General features: G+C 39.3%; 1 protein-coding gene across 3 annotated transcripts in view; it reads right to left on the bottom strand.

Annotated features, from left to right (window-relative positions):
- LOC139756059 (sorting nexin-5-like) overlaps window positions 1-24,638 on the bottom strand; it is a 129,351-nt gene that overhangs the window by 85,799 nt on the left and 18,914 nt on the right. For all 3 annotated transcript variants that reach the window (XM_071675054.1, XM_071675053.1, XM_071675055.1), the window contains exons 4-8: window positions 22,106-22,205; window positions 20,619-20,712; window positions 16,289-16,457; window positions 11,125-11,252; window positions 6,809-6,985 (exon numbers count right to left, since the gene is read on the bottom strand). In XM_071675054.1, coding sequence (XP_071531155.1) covers window positions 6,809-6,985; window positions 11,125-11,252; window positions 16,289-16,457; window positions 20,619-20,712; window positions 22,106-22,205 — 668 coding nt within the window. The remainder of the gene's footprint in view (window positions 1-6,808; window positions 6,986-11,124; window positions 11,253-16,288; window positions 16,458-20,618; window positions 20,713-22,105; window positions 22,206-24,638) is intronic.

Genomic DNA, 24,638 nt, shown 5'->3' with positions numbered 1-24,638 from the left:
ATATATATATATATATATATATATATATATATATATATAGTTTGAGAATGATCGTTAATTTAGCTTTTTGGCGATACACTGCATTGCTTCCACTCGAGATCTCTTCAATGAAGAGTCGCGCGGCTGTCTCTCTGTGTGATGATGGCGGTGTGTTGCACCCTCGCCTCTCTATCCCATCTTCATCGCTTTACAATGAGGGCAGTTGAATCTTAATCTTCATACCGCTACCACGACCACCAACAGCACCGGTACAACTAGAAGCAGCACCAGTACCATTACCAGCTACACCAAGTACCACCGCAAGCAGCACCGGCAACATTACCAGTAGCGGCAGCAGCTGGAGCAGTAGTATTAAGGCAGGCAAGCAGGTGGGTGAGCGGGTTGGCCTACGCTCTCCTTCTGACGTCTCCAGTCCCCCCCGTACCGTTACACGAGCACTCCCACACGTACGCACGGGTAAAATGTGCCGTGAAAGACGGTATCTGCATACGTGGAAGTACCTCCGAGGAGACGAACATAAGGCAGGGATGGCGCCAAGCAAACACCGCACATAACGCTTGTTTAAATCTTGTTATTTCTCTTGCCTCCAGCCACACTACATACGTACTTGTCAATATTAGGTTTCAACTATAACAGTTTTCTGTCGTTTGTCGTGTCAGTTCTTCGGGGTTTCTGTACCCACTCCCTAAAGGGGTTTTACTCCACCAATAAGGAAATTAAAACCTATCCATCTTCCTCGTGAGCCTCGAGAATATTTCTGTTTTTGGTGATCTTTGATGTCAACAAAGGGTGTTAAGTCTCACGGCTGTTCCTTCCATTCAGTTAACTTTTTCAGTCTTACTTCATTTTCTTTGATCCTTTCAATCATTCATCATGTACAGAATACACATCCTCTTCTTCTCTCTCTCGTTATTTGTTAAAAATATAGTTCAAGTTCTAACAGTATTTCTTGATAGTTCATACATTCCATCCCTTCAATTTATCTTTCAAAAGTACTTCTGAATTCACTTCAGTTTGTTTATAATCATCTCATCTTGTTGGTGACCATACAACACAAAGTTCCCTTCTCCCTCTCGTATAGTGTCAGAGTGAACATTATCACCATCAGCTGCCTCTCCCGTGTGGTGAAACCAACACACACACCATATAATCAGACTCGCTAATACGATTTAGTAAACGTGAACTCCATGTTTCAAGTGTGTATCTATGATGACCCCTGGATCTTTAACATCCACTTCCCACTCAATCTTCTCTCTCTCTGGGACCTTTGTAAAGTGTGACCATTAAACTGTCTGGTATTCCATGATGACCTAACTCTTTTAACCAGTTCGTTTTTTTTTCCTTTTATGAACTCCATCCAAGTCTCTTATGCTTATCTATATAACATATTCAGTTCTTTGAGCTCTCTCTCTCTCTCTCTCTCTCTCTCTCTCTCTCTCTCTCTCTCTCTCTCTCTCTCTCTCTCTCTCTCTGCTGACTCTGCAAACTTTACCTTACTGCACTTTATTTGGCCTCGGCGTGTCTCTGTCTAACATCACAGTTATAAACAGTGATGGAGACACCACCAGTCCCCAGCATCCTACACACCTGGCCATACATACATTCATCTGACACAAGTCACGTATGCCACAGCCTGTCACAAACCCCTGCACCTATCAATGGTTTCCATACCATGTTATCCTCCGATATATTACCTTAACAGCATGATGATACAAACCTGACATCAAGGACAGGAACATACAGACGTACAGATATATATGAGATATAGGACAAATAATACTAAAGAGAGATGAATATGGAGAAATAAAATACAAAATGGAAAAGATCCTGGGGATGATATAGATACTAGTATAGAGATAAACACAAATTAAGATCTATTACCGTACATGGAGGGAGACAGACGCAAATACAAATTCATTACTATTTCACGAAAAAAAAAATAATACAAAAGGAATGCCATCACTTGCCGCAGTATAGTAGGGACGACACGACACCATCTATCACAGTACATTAGGTGAAGTACACCATCTGCCACAGTACATTACGGGCGGCATGCCATCCACCATCTGCCGCAGTACATTAGAGGCGTCATGCCCACCACTTGCCGCAGCCAATCCCCTCTAACAAGCATATGGAAATAACACCCCAACACTTAAAGGAGAACACTGGAAAACAGTGACAGTACCGTCCTTCCTCCCTCACCACCTGTCCAGCCCACCACACTCGTCAAGCGTCCTCCCTCCAGCTACCCAAAAACACGTTCGTCTACCAGAAATAATTATCATAATACACAACAAGACAACTCAAGAAGATAAGTGTGGTGTCGCTCCAGTGACCAGCTAAGTGCCACTACCAAACATGGATCTTTACGGTATTATTCATCCAGAATGTACGATGAAAATATTATGAAAATGAATAATTCAAAGCTGTCTTTTTTTTTTTTTCTTACGATTGCTTTTCAACTCCTCTGACGGTACGAACCTTGACCTTGAGTCGCACCAGCTGGTGTAAGGAGTTAATATCGCATAACTAGATGATATCTTTAAATCTAAAAACTTTGTCTAAGCGCACAAAGACCAAGCATTTCATTGCACGTAAAGCTACTGCATGCATTCAGACACGGGGGTGGGAGGGTTAGAGGTGATCCATCTACCAAGAACAAGCGGTGAAATTCGCCTGTCATCATACCCGGGCAGGTACCTCTCCAGCGCGCGCCGCCTAGTTTTCAACAGCCCGTTTGGTAACGGTTCCCCCGATAACTCACAAGTCTACCACACATTTCAGGGAGTTCAACATTTGGCCAAAAATCCCTCAAGTTTCTTTCATACTTCGACATACTTCCTCAACACTAGCCATCCCGAGTGAGGCGCGTATCAAGAATCAGAATAAGTTCGTCACCATTTCGAAGTGATAACTATCATCTATCATAAAGTATATACAAAACTTTTGGAAGAAGCCAAGACCAGCTGTCCGTCAGTCAAACTTTAAAGTCCTAAACGTACTTTTTATGACCCAGTCGTGGGCAATAATAAAAAATTATAATCCTAATATATTAAAGTCATTTGTTATGGTCATGAAGACTGATTCTGCGGCAATGACAGGCAGAATGGTCGCCAATGACGGTAACACGAGCAGTTATTTGATTTTTTGTTGCCATCTGCGGTTAGTCAACCTGATGTCCGGACACCTCCGAATTCTGGGGTTCCGCTTACTGGTTCCTGGGGTTCCGCTTACTGGTTCCTGGGGTCCAGCTCCTCCCTCCTAGGGTACGCCCTCTACCCCTGTCGTCCTTAAGTAGATGTCTCGTAAGTCCCTTTAAGTTTCCAGTTATCTTGGTCAGTTGTGCCTGACAAAGCAATGTATATCATCTTAGACAGTTGGAGGTAGATAACGTTCCCCGCCCTTACGAAATTAACGTCTAACCAGTTCCCAATTTCGAGAACAACGTCCAGCCAGTTCCCACTAACGAGAATAAACAAGCCAGTTCCCACTAACGAGAATAAACAAGCCAGTTCCCACTAACGAGAATAAACAAGCCAGTTCCCACTAACGAGAATAAACAAGCCAGTTCCCACTAACGAGAATAACGTCCAACCAGTTCCCAATGACGAGAATAACGTCCAACCAATTCCCACTAACGAGAATAACTTCAAACCACTTACCACTAAGGGGAAACCAGTCTTACACGTACACGACACTCGTACCTCACAGGGGCCACGCCCTCCCACCACTTCCAGCCTCGCACGGCTTAAGCGAGCAATCAGGAAAAAATAATAATCCTCTGCAAGCTGCAATGTAAAGTCGAGTCACACCACACTCACGTAGGCACCAACGCCGTGGTCTGTCGGGCAAAAGTAATGTACCTGTGAAACACAACGTGGCACCTAGTGAGGAAGTCCCAACATCCACTCCACAGCCTCAAGCCATGGGTGATGCTGAAGCCCCTGGACCAGTTGTATGGCATGGCCCACCCGCTCCTGACGATGAAATGACCTGTACCACCACAACCCTCCCACGCCATCCACTACCCGCCCACCACCACAACTCTCCCACGCTACCCACTACCCACCCATCACCACAACCCTCCCACGCCACCCACTACCTGCCCTGCACCACAACCCTCCCACGCCATCCACTACCCGCCCATAACCACAACCCTCCCATGCCACCCGCTACCTGCCCACAACCACACCCCCTCCACCGCCACGTTACAACCGCCTCGAACATACCCTCCACCACCTGACGCCTGCCATCCCCTCCATACCACCTACCGCAAACTCACCTCCTCCAGCAGATCCCTCCCTCCACCACACACACCCAACAGACGCTACACACAACAAACATACATTCTTATTACACTAACGACACCTGTGCCACTACACCTGAAGGAGAATGAACCGTGAGTACTTGTCCATTCTTTATGGTCTAATCGAAGCAGCAACTCTAATACTGTCGGTGAACTGCTGAGAAAATATTATCAATTCATAATACAAAGATTTTCCCCTTCCCACAGGGTGTCCTGGCAACATTCCACATACCAAATAACTCAGAATAGAATATGTCAACGAGTGAAATACCTGTACACAATAGTAATGTCAGTTATGGGTCATGGTGATTTAAAGTGTAAACAAGGCACCTACCATGCTTCCTCAGTATACACACACCATTCAGCACCGCCATGAATGTTATTCTGTAAGCATGACCCTTGAGCACGACGGTACGACCTTTCAGTATGACCCTTAGGTATAAGGGCATGACCTGACCTGAACCTGAATTGTTATGTCAATTAACAATCCTCCTTTCCATCTTTTCCATGTCCACTCCCCACTCACTTGAAGGCGTCTCCCCATACCAAGTCCCATGGCTCCACTTACAAGGTTCCACATTTTTTTTCTAAACAAAAGGTCCCTACACGCTGTTCCATGACCAATGTGTTCTATTCAAGACCCTCTTTCCCCAGTTCAAGACCACCTGCCCTGCATAAGAGTTGCATTCTCTCAGTTCAAAGAGCCTCTGCTAATTCAATTGCCCTCCTAATACCCTTAAAATCCTCCTCCCCAACTTCAAGGACCTCCTTTTACACTTTGAGACCCTCCTTCAAGATTCTCTTCTCCCACCTCTAAGGTCTACTTCTCCAGCTTTAAGATTCTCTACCAACATCCTGGTCTCTCTCTCTCTCTCTCTCTCTCTCTCTCTCTCTCTCTCTCTCTCTCTCTCTCTCTCTCTCTCCTGCTCTGAGGGCCTGTTCCTCAAATTTCAAGGTCGTTTCACACTTTGGCAACACTCTCTTCCATTTCAAGGTCTCCCTGTCATCCTGAGTGCCCACTAGAGGCCCTCCTCTCTTACTTCAAGACCCTTCTTCCACATTTGGAAGCTCTCCTCCACACTTTAAAGAAATTTCTCCCCCTTTTTGAAGTCTTTCCCAACTTCAAACCCCACCTCCCCTTACTCCACTTCAAACTTTTTCTCTTGAAGAAAACCCTTCTCCAACCAAACACCCTGCAAGAGGTGTGAAGCACAACCAGCACCAAGCTGGTCACGCATGAGATAAACAGAGAACAGTTATAAACACAAGATGTAGCACTTGGCTGTCTGATGAACACATGGACTGACGAGGTGAGTGGGAGGGGAGGAATGTTTACACTGGAGTGTACAATGGTAGGTGCATAAATAGAGGCACACTCCACGAGTAAGTACAGAGGACGAGGGAGGCAGTCATCAGATATACAGAAACCATCAGTTGGAACAGAAACAGCCCCACATCAGTTGTGGTCACATGTGCTAACAATCCTTCAAGTCCACCTCATCCACCTCATCTACTTCCTTGTCTCAGGCTTCTGTCCTCTAATGGCCACTTCAATGACATCCTTCCCTCCCTCAACCACAACCCTCACAAAACTGCCAATGTGTAAAAACATCTTCAGCACTCATCCACCTACCTGTGCACTGCATGTGCTTGGACAGCCAGCCAGCCAGCTTGCAACAGTAAACTGTGCACCACAGATGCAAATACCCTTAATGATCTTAACCGATTTTACACTAAAGAGGAAGTACTGTATTGCAAGAAGAGGCTGGAGCTTGGATCCCCAAGCCATTGTCAAATTAAGAAAATGAATGAAAATGCAAGCAGCTTAATTGAAGAGCATATAAAAGGCACTCAAAACACACTTACTACCTTAAGGAGCCTCAGTGAAGACTTACACCCATCTAACACCATGTGACAAGCATTTCATGTGATATCCATGTTACACCATATCCAACAAACACGTCATGGATAACTCATGTATCAACAGCATCATTAATGTGCACTACAGAGGCACACAAGAAAAAGACTTAATCAAAAAGAAAACTGACATAGTTAAAAAATATCAAGATACAAATTCTCAAAATGTGTAAAAGAGACCATTCTATAGATCAATATGCCAAGGAATTCACTGTGGTGAGAGGTGCAGATATGCCATACAGGTTGATTTTAGTTTTCATGTAAAGTTGCTCAAGGAGTTAAAAGACTATCTAAGTAACTGCAGCTGCAAAAGGCTGAGATAAACAATATCTTGGAAAGAGTGGGGACACAGATGGGGTTGAACAAGCTAATCACATGAGGGGAAACTGAAATTCTAAGAACACTATTCCAGAAAAAGATGACACAAGTAAGATGGGACTGGGTGAACGTGAACAATCTTGTGAGTAAAGAATGAATGAATGGAGACTTGCCTATTGACATATGAACTTGTGCAGCGTGAAAAACTAAAAAGCTCTTATATGTTTCATTAAGCACCCTGAACACATATTAAGGATATGTACTCACCGCTTCTTTTCTGTTGGGTTTAGCCTTATCCAGTGCCCGATTGCATGACTGGTAGTCGACCATTAAACAGGTGCGGTCAAGCAACATGGCACTCTCAGCCTGGATGTAGTGGTTCCACAGCATCTGCACTGTGCCCAACATAATATCCTCTTTGTTGGCCTTCTCCTCTGTCTCATTCTATAAGAAACAAATAAGAAAGTTTAGATGAAAGGCTCAGCTTTACATTGTGATTAAAAGCAAGTCACCTAGCAACACCTTTAGCCTTCCCCTAGGTCCAATTTCATTCTCTGTAATCCAAAACAGCACCAAAAACTTGGAAAGAATTTACCAAAGGACTAGTAATAATAATCTTGTTACCTGGAATGACAAGGACAGTGTACAGGAACTATTCATAACTAAAACATCAAAAGTTAGTAGTAATACCTTTTCATAACTTTCATATTAATGCTGAGAAGCATATCCTTGACACCCTTCTCTTTCTGATTTCTGACTAAGAAATATTAGGGTTAGACTCTGGAAAAGTAGGAAACTAGGTGTACATAATTCTACTCATAATGGAATCACTAAAAAAGCATAATATCATTATACTTAACCTTGGCTTATTACATTTAACTATCACTGGATACATTCCTTTCAAGCAATTTACAATGTAAAATAGACACAGTCAGTACAGTTAAGAATACCTTGATAAAATGTCCATGTTTCACTTCTTGAGTAATTCTTCAGAAGTGTTTAGTAATGTACCAAAAAAAATTTCTTGGTTTGTCAGTTCACATCTAACTGCTGTGATTTGTGCAAGTTACTTGTGAATTCATAACTCAGCAGATATTGCAGTAATAATGTCTATAAATTTCAAATGAATATCATTAAGAGTTTCAATCAAATTATTCTTTGTCCTAATATAAATGAGGTAGTCTTCCTCCAATTCATATATGTTTTAAAGCAAGAGCAAGTGAAATATGGATTGTGATCATTATGAGAAACCTAATCACTCATGTTTTTACAATTTCTTACTACAGTGGTTCAGCAAAATGAGACCAATGTGGGATCTACTTCCTCTATCCTTACCCATTTCAAAGGGTAAACTCAATTCATATGTGTTTTAAAGCAAGAGCATGTGAAATATGGATTGTGATCATTATGAGAAACCTAATCACTCATGGTTTTACATTTTCTAACCACAGTGGTTCAGCAAAAAGAGACCAATGTGGGATCTACTTCCTCTATCCTTACCCATTTCAAAGGGTAAACTCAATTCATATGTGTTTTAAAGCAAGAGCATGTGAAATATGGATTGTGATCATTATGAGAAACCTAATCACTCATGGTTTTACAATTTCTAACTACAGTGGTTCAGCAAAATGAGACCAATGTGGGATCTACTTCCTCTATCCTTACCCATTTCAAAGGGTAAACTCAATTCATATGTGTTTTAAAGCAAGAGCATGTGAAATATGGATTGTGATCATTATGAGAATCCTAATCACTCATGGTTTTACATTTTCTAACCACAGTGGTTCAGACCAATGTGGGATCTACTTCCTCTATCCTTACCCATTTCAAAAGGCAATCACCCTTTTTAGAAGGGTTACTAAACTTTTGAGTATGCATAAATATACCAAACAGATCACAAGAAACATCTCCCCACAAAGAGAGTATTACAAATCCTAGCAAAGAGGTTATCATAAAGTTTTGTTCCAAAAAGGCTACAATCTTATCATAAATAATGATAGCCATTTTTTTCCTTTTACTGAAAAGGTTTATTGAGTGGTAATGTAAAGAGTGTTTCTCATCTTCCTTTTCAAATACTATAAGCCTCTAGTCACTAGATACCACCACTCATTCAGTAATTTACTGACAATTTTTCTATTTGGATATATTGCCTGTTTATGGAACTTCTATAAGAGAAGGGAACAAAATGTCACGGCCAACTAATTTATCCTGATCTAATTTCCATGTAATGCAGTAAGGTGCTAAGCCCCTCAAACATCTGTCATTGTTGCCTATAATGACAAAACAATACCTTCTGGTTAAAATGATGTCACTGTTTCTTACAATATCCTCCTTGCTCTTTTCACTCACTTTTGTAATCCATGACCTAAAAGGATAATTACATATCACACTCCATATATTCCAACAAGCCATAACTTTGCTATCTCAAAAACCCACATCATGCATTCTACCTATCATATTTTTCTCACCAGAAACATATCAGTCATGCCCTGTACAAGCCTGTATTCATGAGCAGCCTTCTATTAAAAGTAAGTATGTGCACTCAGAGTTGTTGATGTACATATTCACACACATCAAAACATTTAGTTATTGAGTGGGCGAGGGGGCAAAGGTACTGGGAGCACTGAAGAATGTGTGGAAAGTGAGGTCTTTGTTTAAGGGAGGCAAAATTGGGTATGTTTTAAAGTATAATAGTCCCAACAGTGGAAGCAAGGCATGGGTTATAGATGAAGATGAATGGACAAGGCAGAATGTGTTGAAAATTAAATGTTTTGAGGACAATATGTGGTGTGAGTCAGTTTGATCGAATGAGTAATAAAAGGATAAGAAAGAGGTGTAGCAATAAAATGAGTGTTGTTGAGAGAGCTGAAGAGGGTGTGCTGAAATGGTCTGGACATAAGTGAATGAGTACTGCTAAATGAAGAGGACATATGTGTCAGAAGTTGAGGGAACAAGATGAGGTACACTGAATTGTAGATGGAATAATGGAGTGAAAAGAGATTTTGAGTGATCGAGGCTTGAACATGTAGGAGGGTGAAAAACATGCAATAGATTAAGTGAACTGGAACAATGTGGCATACAGGGATTACCATAATGTCAATGGACTGAGCAAGAGCATGTGAAGCAGGCAGTGTAAATTATGGAAAGGCCTGTGGTGCCTGGTTTTGGACAGGGAGCTGTGGTTTCATTGCATTACTCATGACAGAGAATGGATGAAAACAAATGCAGCTCTTTTCATCTGTGCTTTGCATTATCTTGCTAAAGAATAAAACAAGAATCAAGTATAAAACAAAGTACTGCAACAAGTTTCAGAATTTTTTTTCTTCAAATAAACATCTACAATTTTAAAGCAATAAATTTACAAAGCAACATTAAAAAACTTAAAGAATTTAGCAATAGTGACAAATTAACTCCTGATCACGAAAAATGGATCATCACTTTCTGAGCACTCCCTTTAATACCTGCACCTTACAATAATATAAATCTGGAAGGATGAATCCTATACTTTCTTCCCAGTACAATCCAGCAAGATACTAAGACTAAAGCTGCACTTCACCATCATGTCATATGCCTGAATTTACATAACTAATATCCAAGATGACTGCTTGCACATGACATCAGTCTACCCTGGGGTTGTATGTGCAAAACTGAAACCATCTAGGAAGTCTGTGCTTGATAGCCACTGACCTTCTTCAGTAACCTTCATCAACATTAAGCCAACAAACACTAGATACTGAAGGCTGATTTAGATACATGACAAGCTTTAAGTACGAGTTACTATAAAGCCTCTTCATGGCAATCTTTATATAGAACAATATGCAAAACATCAACATCATACACTTTCGAAATGCTAACTCTAGCACTCTCAACCCCTGAATTAGTGTCCAACTATGGTCATATAGCCGAGATGATGCTTGTAAAATCTGTACAATTAAGGAAGCTTGTAACTCTTAAAAAGCCTATATATCTTGCAAACTTCCATCTGATGCATGACTTTAAAGCCCAGTAAAGCTTGTGAAACCCTCAATTTTACTAAAGATACCAAAGCCGCTGTGAAAAATTTGAAAGACTTTAGTTTTAATTTTATTGCTATCACAGTCAGAATACTGTTATTAAAAGTATCAACAGTCAACAGAAAAACTCATTGCATAATCCTCTATCACATAAAGCCATGAAGCTATAAAGAACATTCACTGTAATGAGCTTCTTCATGAGTAATATGTGACTCTGGCTATACATATAGCTACATGAGGATCTGGTAAAAAGGTAAGCTTCCCTTTCCATACTTGATGCGTGAACTCCACATATAAGTATTTTTGCATTAGCATCTCAATCATGTCTTATGTGGGGAAAAAGCAAGATTCTACCTGAGGGGTGTGTATCATCAATGGTTACCCAAGACAATGAATGCTGAGACTGGTGAACTCAAGTCAACTTGGCTCTTTGTTATAATCTAAGGATTAGGTGACCAATGTTTTACATAATATGATACCCTGTTTCATGGAATATATGCTGTTGCCCTAAACAGGTCATAGGCATGTCATTCCCTGGTTTACTCTTTGGTGTGAAAACCTAAAACTAACCTTTATGCTATCCATACATTCATGGAAGAGGCAATTAATTATATTGAACTGCTTGTTGTGGACGACATCATTAGGGCAGTTGCTCAGTTTCAGGGCTGTCACAATCTGTTCCAGCTGGTGACCTATCCCTGGAATTAAAATAACATCCTTTAGTGACAATCTAAAGCATCACATGTTTAGAAGTTCAGTATGTTGAACAGTGGGATAACATTCTGGCATGCCAATATAAAAGACACACTGCACACTCTTCAATCCAAAGCTGCACTCCTGCATTACAATGCACACAGTAACATCCACAGCATACAAGACTTTTACAGTGTAACTAGCAAATTTGAGTTTTCTTAGTCTCTATGTACTCCAAAAAAGAAATTCCATTAATCCTTTCACTATGGCATTCCTTACGTCCACTGTACACTCATTGTGAAGGATAATCTCAAATATTCAAAAAATATAAATACCTCCAGAAAATGACATATAACTCAACTTAATGAGACACTGATTAAACGTGCTACACACCCTTTAACTTCTGCTGCTATGCTGCCAGATGTATGAGTTCCTCCTGGAATATGTCAGGCATCCACTGTGAGATTTGTAGCATTTTTGGAAATGCTTTTATCACATCCAAATAAGATCACTGTGGTCTTCATCACTAATATCTTAAACAAGTGTCACAGCTTCACTCATCATTTCATAATGTGAGGGTGCAAGTCTCATACAGGCCCCCTGTACAAGCAATTATAGCAGCATAAATCAAGAATTTTAATCATGTACGCCTCAGCCAAAGTGAACAGACGAAAAATTACCGAGAAGTGTACACCCCTGCCGCAATACTTGGGATAAAGGAGATACACAAAAGGAACACAATGCAAATTCCATGTGCCTTGACAAACTTTTAGCAAGTTTTCCAAGGGTCTGTATCCTTAATTTCCAATTATTAGCATGAATGAAGACAGAACAGCAAATATAACAAACAAAAAACAACAAAGTTTAACACAGCAAAGTGTGTATGAGGAGGAATGTAATGTAACAGTATAATGAAATAAAATCATTCAAGACAGAGTAACAAAGGAAAACAACAATTATATTTCAGATTTGTAGACCATGATATAGCAATGAATAAGACAATACTGCATGGTAAAACACCACTGCCAGTATACTACATCAATAAAACAAAAGTAGCACAGTATTACATAACAAAGAAGAACAATATTCAGGTTTTGAAGGATGAAAAACCATTTCATTAATATTAGTAGAGCTCTCTAAGCATCTACAGGGATAAAATATCATTCTACCTTTCCCCTTAAATGAGGTTTATTTATATGGATTCAACAACATGCTGAGACATATAATGCCAAATGACCTTTCACCCATATTCATTTACTATCTGCAGGTGACTGTGCCCAAATCCTGTAATCATCAAGAATCAAGAAACATTTTCTTGAAAAGAAAAGAAGGAAAAAAAGAAAGAGGAAACAGATGAAAAGGAGTGAGACAGTATGCTTATATGGGTGGTGAACTGCATGGGCTGCAAAAGGTGGGATATGGACAGATGAGAATAGGGAGTGACTGGTGGAATGAGGACATCAACTTATCTGTGAAAAAGAAAAGGGAGAAGTATGGAAAGTATCTGCAAATGATTGGAAAACAAGAGAAAGTGGCAAGTCAAAAGAATGGCATGAGATCTGGAAAAGTGGAGAGATGGGATAAAAAGAAAAGAAGAAATTTCTGAAGTAAACACTGTGAAGAGAACCAGAAAACAAATGGTGTTGACTGTGAGAGACTTAATGAGGAAGTGGTAACACACAAAGATGTATAAAAGAAACAGTGTGGTTATCATGAAGGATAGCTGAATGTTTCAGATGACAGGAATGCAGATGTAGTGTGTTTAGGACAAAGTGGCATGCAGCATGAGAAAGTCATGGCAAATAAAACAATGAAAAGGAAAAAGGTAGTGAAAGCCTTGTGCAGGACAAAACATGGGAGAGCATTAGGAGTGGGAGAAACTGTAGCCAAGTTTCTCAAGAATGAGGTTAGAATATTGTTGATTGATTAGTCAAGTTGTTATAAAGTCAAGGGGAACTAAAATCAGTTTTCAAATCACAGAGGAATAAGTCTGTTGAGTATAACTAGTAAGATGCAGGGAAGAGTGGTAACTGATAGGATGGGTAGTGCACAAAGCAACTGACTGAGTAGAAGCGGATGGGTAGTGTACAAAGCAAATGACTGGGTTGAAGCAATGTGCTTTCGGAAGAGGTAGTGGGTGTGTGGACTGTTATTATATCTTAACAATATGTGTGAAAAATATTTAAAGACTGATTTGTAAGTGTCATTTATAGGTCTGGAGAAAGCATAAAACTGGGTTGACGGATATGCATTGTGGAACATGCTATGAATATATGGAGTAAATGTAACGTTACCAAAGGCAGTGATGAATTTTTACTAGGTATGCAAGACAAAGGTGTGAGTTGAAAGAGAAGTTGACACATTTTTGGTGAAGGTGAGCCTGCATCAAGGATGTGTGTTATTAGCATAGCTGTTTATTTTGTTCATGGATGGGGTTTGATGGAAGTGAATGCAAAGATCTTTGAAACATGGGGCAGATCTGCAACATGGAAGCATGAGAGATGAATCAATTGTTTGCAAGTGAAATGGCTCTGGTGGCAGATTCTTTGGGATAAACTTAACAAGCAGTTGTAGGACTTTGTGAGAAAGTGGGGAAATAGAAAGCTGAAAATAAAACGAATCAAAGTAAGGCAATGAGATGCAGTAGACAAGGAAGGTGAGACAGGATGGTATGATTAGGAGTTTAAAAGAGGAGGAAATTGAGGAATTGGGGTGCTTTAGGTAATTGGAAGTGGTCATGGCACTGGATGGTTCCATAGGGCCTGTGGTTCCATAGGGCCTGAGTTAAATCAAGGGGTTGAAGACAAGGTTGAGGCCCATTCAGGTCGTGGAGCATTAAGAAACTGGTGGATAAAAAGATCATTGTCTGTAAAGGTAAGGATGGGTATGTCCAAAAACACAGTAGTCCCAAAGTGCTGTATATATTTAAGTCTTCGGCCTTATATGCAAAAGAAAGGAAGAGGGTGGATGTCCTAGCAATGAAATCTTGAGGATAACATGTGGTATGAGGAGGGTTGGTCATGTAAGTAAAGAATGACACAGTTACAATGGGGTATGGTGGAGAATGAAGTATAACTGAGAGGGTGTATTGAAGTGGGAATGGAGAGAATGAATGAAACAAAACCAACATTCTCAATGTGTGTTACTTCTGTGGAGCCAGTTGCCCTAAATGCAATAAAGAAAAAACATCTTACAGAATATATCTTTACCATATATCACTCACTAAAATACATTAAAAAGTTGTATACTTTCCTCCATATTGGAATGGAGAGGGGATGCTGAGTGAACAGGAGAGAGCTTTAATAGGTGGACCAAATCCTCACTAAGTATATGATGATTACATCTTTTTTGTGTGTGTGTGATTTCTTTCTACATACTCCTAAAAACATTACATACAGTATTTTTTTTACCAGGTGTGACTTCATATATCCCATATACATCATTTCTATAATTTTTCTTACATATACATATTTCTTATATTTCTCATTCACTGTTTGCATATCTACATACCATTTACACTGATAGATCATTATTTACATGAATTAATGAAAAAATCTTTAATTTTCTAAATACTGAAACATGAAAAATTTTCTTACTGTAGAGCTGTAAATGATAGTTACTTTAAGCACCTGGCTTTCTGCCATTATGATAGTTACACTTTCTTTGATGATTTATAAATGACTGTGAAATAAAATATTTTTTCCAGCTATGCAGTTAAGTTGCTAGTGAAATTTAAGGTTTAAGAAATGGAATCTCACAACAGGTAGGAATTTCAAAAGGAAATGCGAAAGACCAAAACCATGATCACTGCACAGAGCCCCATCCTCCATTCCACCATGACAGTGGCTTGGAGCAGGGAAGCAATAAAAAAAAAATTATCCATATGTCAGACGTGATGGGTGCAAAGAAAAGGGGGAGGTTAAAATGAAGATGAAAGGATGGAGCGAGGGAGGCTTTGAGGAACTGGGGCCTGAACATTCATGAGGGTGAAAGGTATGCACTGCATAAAATGGAGTTGGAGCAACGTGGTATATGGGGAGACATGCTGCCATGGGTTGAACCATATCCTGTGAAATTATCATGGTAAGCTGTGGAGTACTCCAAGGGGCTTGGTTTGGATGACAGTCTCTGATTCTGGTCATTAAACATAACAGCTAAAGATTGTATGTGTGCAAGTGAGGCCATTGTTCATTTAGTCCTGACACTACCTCACTTTAGCGGATGAAGCATTTAGGGATAAAAAAAATTTACCACACCGGTACCTATTGATTTTTTTCTCTTGATACTATTATCATTACTATCATTACTGTATTATCATTACCAGGGTTATCAATAGACTCAACAAAATTTTCAAATCCACTAAATATTATATAACAGAGTTTTTAATTTGCTTTAACATAAATATTCTTCAGTAACAGTGATCTTTCTACTAATTAAACCATGCTCTACTCCATGCTGCTTCAATGCTGCTGTAATTACATCCACCTCCTCCTTGGTACAGATTTGTTAAACGAGATCCCTCTGAAATTACAGCAAATCTCATAGACTGTCATTCTTCTTACATGTTTTAGGGATTTGGGGTATCTCTTCTGACCCTCATGAAGCCCTGGAACACAAGAAAAATAAGGCCTCATCTTTCATATGGCTCATTCATCATATCCATCTCGACCTACAGATATGTGAAGTAGCATACAACCCAAAACTCCAGTGATTTCTGTGTGTTAGCGAAGTTCAGAAATGGGCTACATCTTTCATCAAGTGGAGACAACTGCACAATCAATCATCTAAGGGGGCTCTCCCTTTACTTACTTAAGCATATTTTCCCAACTTTCATTTTCCTAATTTCTTCACTTTCCCCTTTTCACATCTTCACTACGATACCATTGTCATAACCTTATCTCTTACATTTAACAGATGATCAAATTAAGGTATGTAAACTTTTGCTGCAAGGAAATTAGATAAAATACTAAAAAATCAATAATTTCTACATGATTATCTACGTAATATCATATACAGATTTCAGCACGACTTATGTACTTACTTAGCTGAGCAAAGGTAATCTTGTTAAAGGCATCACTGGCATTGGCAATTGCTGGTTGATATTTTGTGACCCAATCACGTTCCTTCTGGAAGAACTCTTCACTGTCAGGATAAGATGACTTCCGAGCATCCAGGCTGTCAGACAGTCGGCTTATCAGACCCTTTTTTACCTAAAAAAGTTTTGACTGTAACAGATTTTTTCCTGTGTTTGAGATGGAGCAAGCTAGATCATCTATCTGTAATTATCAGTACAGCACTGTACCTTCAATTTACCAGTCTAATCAACAAATGAACAGAAAATTACTTTAAGTGGAATACTGCCAGTTTTTTCACTAGTTATGAAACCCGTGAACTAAGCACTACAGCATTCACCAAAGAAATTACTCTTCAGAGTGTATTTGAGGCTCCATATAGTAACAGCAGTAAGCAATGTGATCTACAAATTTTTATAGTCTAATGTTGTTTGAATCTTGGAAAGGTCAGCTAGCTCAAAACCAACCAAGCTCTTCATCCTTCCCTTTAGGGCATGTTGATGAATGGGCAACATACATAAGCTGATGTGGGTGCTTATGTGAATACTTGTGAATTTACCTATTTGTAAATTGCAGGGAAATAACTCTACACTCATGGGGCCTCATATCTTGAATTTTTCACACCATCAGGTAGCCTTTTATACTTTTGTCATTTACTGGCAACCAATTCAAACAATGAGGGAGTGATGTTGAGTAATTTTACAAAACTAGGAAGTCTCGTAAACAAGTCTACCATTTGATTCTGGAGCATATTTTTGCATACATTATTTGCAGTAATTACCTATTACCTATTTGTACTGTACAATGGGGGAGCTATAAACTCATGGGGGCACATCTCTTGATCATTCTCTTCAAGTACACAGGTTCAAATCCTGGTGGCAGCAGTCCGTCCATGGACAACCCAGCTGATCATTCACCCCTTGGAGTTGGTTGATTAAATGGATACCTAGCTCAGGCTAGGATATATATATATATATATATATATATATATATATATATATATATATATATATATATATATATATATATATATATATATATTTTTTTTTTTTTTTTTTTTTTTTCTTTTATACTTTGTCGCTGTCTCCCGCGTTTGCGAGGTAGCGCAAGGAAACAGACGAAAGAAATGGCCCAACCCCCCCCCATACACATGTACATACACACGTCCACACACGCAAATATACATACCTACACAGCCTTCCATGGTTTACCCCAGACGCTTCACATGCCTTGATTCAATCCACTGACAGCACGTCAACCCCTGTATACCACATCGCTCCAATTCACTCTATTCCTTGCCCTCCTTTCACCCTCCTGCATGTTCAGGCCCCGATCACACAAAATCCTTTTCACTCCATCTTTCCACCTCCAATTTGGTCTCCCTCTTCTCCTCGTTCCCTCCACCTCCGACACATATATCCTCTTGGTCAATCTTTCCTCACTCATTCTCTCCATGTGCCCAAACCATTTCAAAACACCCTCTTCTGCTCTCTCAACCACGCTCTTTTTATTTCCACACATCTCTCTTACCCTTACGTTACTTACTCGATCAAACCACCTCACACCACACATTGTCCTCAAACATCTCATTTCCAGCACATCCATCCTCCTGCGCACAACTCTATCCATAGCCCACGCCTCGCAACCATACAACATTGTTGGAACTACTATTCCTTCAAACATACCCATTTTTGCTTTCCGGGATAATGTTCTCGACTTCCACACATTTTTCAAGGCTCCCAAAATTTTCGCCCCCTCCCCCACCCTATGATCCACTTCCGCTTCCATGGTTCCATCCGCTGACAGATCCACTCCCAGATATCTATATATATATATATATATATATATATATATATATATATATATATATATATATATATATATATATACCAATTCACTTTATTCCTTGTATATATATATATATATATATATATATATATATATACCAATTCACTTTATTCCTTGTGTATATATATATATATATACCAATTCACTCTATTCCTTGTACGCCTTTCACCCTCCTGCATGTTCTGGCCTCGATCACTCAAAATCTTTTTCACTCCATCTTTCCACCTCCAATTTGGTCTCCCACTTCTCGTTCCCTCTACCTCTGACACATATATCCTCTCTGTCAATCTTTCCTCACTCATTCTCTCCATGTGACCAAACCATTTCAAAACACCCTCTTCTGCTCCTTCAACCACACTCTTTTTACTACCATACATCACTCTTACCCTTTCATTACTTACTCAATCAAACCACATATTGTCCTCAAACATCTCATTTCCAACACATCCACCCTCCTGCGCACAACTCTATCTATAGCCCACGCCTCACAACCATATAACATTATTGGAACCACTATTCCTTCAAACATACCTATTTTTGCTTTCCGAGATAACGTTCTCGCCTTCCACACATTCTTCAACACTCCCAGAACTTTCACCCCCTCCCCCACCATAAGATTCACTTCCACTTCTATGGTTCCATCCACTGCCAAATCCACTCCCAAATATAAAGTACTATATAATACATATATATATATGATGCTTTAATTAATAAAAACAGAAAATGAACTTTGAACACTAGTGCTGTCATGTATTTACCAAAAAAGTATATTCTCCGAGGTATTCTCGCCCGAACTAATGCAGTCTCATCCACATTAAAATTAAGCATTTAGAGAATAACTGCCTTCATTGATAATGATCTTGAGGGTTTCTGGAAAATTTCTAGCAGCAAACAATATCAGCAGAAGCAGCATTATAAGTCATCTTGATGTTGTGATAACTAAAGCATTTTCTAAAATTCACAAACAAACCAGGACTTGCATGAAATGTCTTCACTACTCCTTTTTGCTTAATACTTTTTAACAGTCATTTTCACCACAAAATCTGATCCACATATCTCCTACCTTTCCTAAAAACCCTTGCTCCTCTCTCATTCTGCATTCAGTCATTTCCATCATTCCATCAATCAACACCACTGCATACAGTTTTCCTGGTATACTCAACAGACTTATCACCCTATAATTGCTACATACATCCTTAGCATCTTTTCCTTTCAATAAAAGAACAATAATAGCTTCACCTACTCCTCACGCACAAACATCTGTTTTCATGCTAAATTACATATCAAATGCATCCACTCTATCACACTTTTTCCTCCATACTTCAGCATTTCAGCCATTATCTCATCCACTTCAGGTACCTTTCCTACCTTCGGCTTCATTGATACTGCAATTTTTACCTCCCTTCTTGCTATAGGCCCTTGCAGTTGTATCCTTTCTTTCATCTTTGATATCCATACATGTCTCACCTACATTCACCATTTCTTCAAAATACTCTTTCCATCTTCCTTTCACTTCTTCCTTTTGATTCAGAAACTCCTTTACTTCTCACATTAACATTTCCACTTTTAAATTCACCTCTTTCTTTTTTCACCTCCTTCCAGTGCAATTTATCATTTTCCTTAATCTTTTCACTCAACTTCCTTCCAAAACCTTCATCTATTCTTTATTTCCTTTCCTCTATCAGTGTCTTAACATTCCACATACACATCTTATATTCTTCCCTCCTCCTTTGCTGAACTTTCACTGGTACATTCATTTTGAAAACTAATAAAATAATCATGAAATATACAAGAACACAGAAGACATTCTATTTTACAGGAACAGTAAACTTAGTCATAAGCACATGTAACCTTAATTAAGGCACTGCTCACCACCACATTTTTCAAAGACTTCTGTGAAGTTGGAGCTGTGTGGTATGACAAACTGGAAGGCTGGTCTGTAGGATGTTATGGATACTTGCCTAAGATGATAATGGCAATAATATTAAGCACAACTTTTTCAGACCTTTTTTTGAACACACTGTAGTTATATTTTGTGCATGCAATGATGTTTTTCTATTTTTGAGTGTGTGTGTGTGTGTATGTGACCACATCTCAGCTCTGAATTTTTTCACTGCAAGCAGCTACAGAATTAAGGCAACTTGGTAAAGGATAATCAATAAAGAAAGTATCATTTCATGTGTTACTACATCATAACTCTGAAACTGCATCACAGCTATACTATGGTACTCCCATTTCACTAGTAGATAGACTATAAAGCTTACTGCATCAGCAGTTCATTATTCTTTACTAAGCACAGGATATACAGACAACTGGTATCAGCACAGTTAAGTGTTTACAACCCCACTTTCTCCATCTGACTATGACCATTAGACAAGGGTTTCCAAGAGCAAATGGCATCGCTGAATCTCAACTTCCATTGTAAATCTCCTCAAAGTCCTACAACCATACCTTAGTTCTTGGTGGAGCATCCTTTAACGTTAAGAAGTCATGCAACTTTTCGTTCTTTCCTAATACAGGATGTGACAGGAGCAACTCGAGGTACCTGCGGGGCAATGATAATTATGGAATATAAGTCAGTTTAAGTAAAAACTTAAATTCTGTGAAAAGAATAAGCTTAAATATATTTGGCACAAATCATACTTTGGGACCTGTTAATCAAAGATATGAGTTTTCTGCAGTGAAACAGAGTTTTCAAAAACTGCCTCCAGCTCCAAATTCCACTTCCTCAACTGCAAACAAAACACAAACCTGATACACATAAACATCAATATTTATAGTACCTATGCACAATTCCAGTTTGCATTGTTTCACATCATGATGAAATTAAGTACTTCTGTATTCTCTATACACAAATGCATGCTTTATTACCTGTCTGTCTGTCCACCCATCCTAACATCCATCCACCCTTAGTCTGTAAACATGGCATGGAAGTTACTAGAAGATGCATGACAACTAACTCCAATACATAGCAGTACAGTCAAAGAAATTACCAGATGCATAACAACTGACCCCCTTACATAGTTGCCAATAATTTATCCATTTCCTTGGTAGGAAAGGAAACTGCTGTTGCTGGGGTGAAACATTTTCATGAAAATATCTTATTATTGAGGATGGCTGTCCCAGTAATATAAAAAGTATAGAGAAGAAAATTGTGAAAATGGTTTGCACCACTGAGGGAGGGAGTGGTGGTGGTGGAGGAGGGTGTGGAGGTCACGAAGGGGTATAGTAGTGGTGGTTAGGGAGGGTATGATAGCTTAGAGGGGGAGGAGTGGTGATGGTAACGGAGGATGTGGTAGCCAGGCTGCGATGTGGTGGTGAGGGAGAATGTGATGGTGGTGAGGGAGGATTTGGCAGCCTGGGAGAATGGGAAGGGTGGTGGACAGAGTGGGAGTGGTGGTAGGGAGAGAGGGTGCAGCAGTTATCCACAGGAATGAGCAGACAAGGACCCAGGGGGCCTGTATCTACAAGTGAGAACTAACTGAAGGCTTAGGAGCAATGTTCAGGAATATTAGGTGGGAATGTAGCCACACATCTCGTTACTGAGACAATAAATTCAGCAGACCATTATGTACAATGTGTGACTTTTTTGAGGTTGCACTGTAATCATCAGATGCACCTAAGGCCACTATGGTGGATTTCAAAAAGAATATTCAATATAAGGAAAACAGCTTTATACATGACAACAACAACACAGTGTATGTGGGTGAATGAAGCAATTCCTTCATCTGTTCTTTAGCACTATCTCACAAACAAGAGCAATGGTGAACATGTGTGAAAAAAGAGATGATTCTGCTTAAATTAGCAACAAGTTTACACTGGGATACAGTGAAATAATCAGCTTCATAAAAATTTTTGACCAATTATAAGTATTCAAATATTTATATATTTGAATACCTAATATAAATATTCAAATACAAGGAAACAAAATCACTCACTTTTGTAGCTGGTGAGAGTCTTTGTGAAATTCATCTGCTATTAGCGTCTTTGAACCTTTTCCCATCAGTCTCTTGGACTGTATCTCGGCATTGTAGGGATCTGAGAAAGACAATGAAGAGACACCACTTTAATGTGTTTCTCTGAAAACCTAACCTACACTGTATTCACCATTTTTCACCTGTCATTTGCATAAAATTATGCACATCCATCTAAAAATTACTGTAAAGTACTATAATATCAAACATCAGGCTTCAAGTTCTTGCAGAGGGCAACAATGTCAAGCATTATAATTTCATTAAAGAAAGTAATCATATGGGGAAAATGCTGAAAAATAAAGCTCTTTTCTCATAATCCACAATGTAAGAAACATGAGCTGAGCATACTCAAAACAGCAAAGAACTTTTTGTTCACAGCAGAATAGAAAGCCACCATTCCACTGGACAAGAAATTCACATACCTTGGATTCATGATCACACAACTTTTTCTGAACATATTACTACACAATATACATAAAAATTATGCTGGTCTACAAATCAAGTTCAAAGGCTGGATACTATGGAAGAATGAATTCAATAAATGGTCATCTTTAACAGACTAAAATACATTCATCTTTACTCATACCTTACCTTACCTTACCCTTCTGCCCTATGAATCCTTTCTATCTTATATGGGACTCCCACAGTTCCTGAAGCCAACCATATTCATCAAGAAAGACCACAGATCACAGAGTGTGGTGATGTGTTTATGTCTGTGTGAGATTGGTGAAGAACAATTCAGGAGAAAGTGTTCTGTGTCTTCAGCATGTTGATTGGAACTTAGGGCATGGTCTAGTGGTATGCTGAAACAGTTATTGTTCTGCTGGAGAGATGAGCAGTGTCCAGAAAGTAAACAAAAAAGTGCAGTTCATATATTTCTAAGGAGTGGTTTCTGATGGGTGTATGTCTGGTAAGATGGTATTAAACACTGCAATGGGAAGGTGATTGTTCAGGGCTTGTCAGGTTATTTTGGAGCTTATCTGTTTCATCAGTGTAGCGATTGTTAAGGTTGGGGGAACTGTGAGTACGAGTTATTAAAGCGTGAAGCAGAGATGAGCTCAATTCTATTTCTGATTCCAAAGCCTATCATTCCACTTTGCTCAATACTCACCCATAATCCCTGTGGTGAACTATTCATAAATCAACTGCAACCTCTCAATATCCTCAACCTACATATACAGCCAACAATACTCTCAACGAACCACCTCCAGCAGCCAACCTCATCAGATATCACCTTATACTCACCAGCACTACACACAAAGACTTAAAGGAACATGTTACAAGAGCTGTCCTCTGACCACTTGCCCATCCTGATAATACTTCTTCCAGCCCATTCAACTCACATAATCAACAAAAAGATTTGCACAAACTATAGGAAAACAGTCAAACCAGCCTTCATACAGTACTCTGAAACAAAGCTTAAAACCTCAATACTGATGACTTCCTGTCCCTACATCATGCAGTCCTACACTTTATAAACTTCTCCAGCGAATACCCAAACTTTTAAGTTACATATCTCACAAAGCAGAGAAAACAGCTCAAATAAATCCAAACTCTACATACCATCATCAGTAACCAATTCCCTAAAAGACAAAGTGAAAACTTGCCTTCCATTTTTACCATAAAGGACCAAAAGATCCACAGCAACTAACTCTGGCACACATCAAAGAAGATCAACACTAACATAATCAATCCAATCCCAACTCATTAAATACTCCTAACCCATTAGAATGAAATCTTGTCTCCCAAAGAACATGCAAACATACTCTTGAGACACCATAAAAAAATTAGCAAAAGCTTAACCTCACAAATAAAGATGAAAGTCATGAAAATGATAATAAAAAACATTCAGAAACAACTGCCCACCCACCCTACACTACAACTGATACAAGCATGAAATTAAAACAGAACTCTCCTGCTGCAGGCCTGTGCATTGTATCAAATATTCACAAATAACATTCTGACTCATGCCTTAGTTCAGCTCACTGACAGCATGTCAATCCCAATATACCATATCATTCCAATCCACTCTATCCTGTGCACACCATTCACCCTCCTCCATGTTCATGCCCTGATAGCTCAAAATCCTTTTCACTCCATCCTTACATCTCCAATTTCATCTCCCTGTTCCCACTTCTGACACATATCCTCTTTGTCAACCTTTCCCTTCTTATTTTCTCCATATGTCCAAATATTTTAGCATACTCTTCTCAGCCCTCTTAAGTACACTGTGTTTAGCATAACATTTCTCTCTTACCATTTCTTTGCTTACTCAATCATACCACCTAAAACCACATATTGCCCTAAAACATTTCATCTCCAACATATTCACCCTCTTCTGAATAGCCTTATCCATAACTCATGCTGGGCATCCATATAATATTGTTGGGACTACTATACCTTTACACAAACCCATTTTTGCACTCTCAGATAACATTATCTTTTTCCACACATTCTTCAGCACTCCTAGAACCTCCGGCCCCTCACCCATCCCATG

This window comes from Panulirus ornatus, chromosome 20, assembly GCF_036320965.1.
Source record: "Panulirus ornatus isolate Po-2019 chromosome 20, ASM3632096v1, whole genome shotgun sequence".
NCBI classification, from domain to species: domain Eukaryota; kingdom Metazoa; phylum Arthropoda; class Malacostraca; order Decapoda; family Palinuridae; genus Panulirus; species Panulirus ornatus.
Note: the sequence above shows the minus strand (reverse complement) of the source record. Positions and strands in the feature narration are given on the sequence as shown.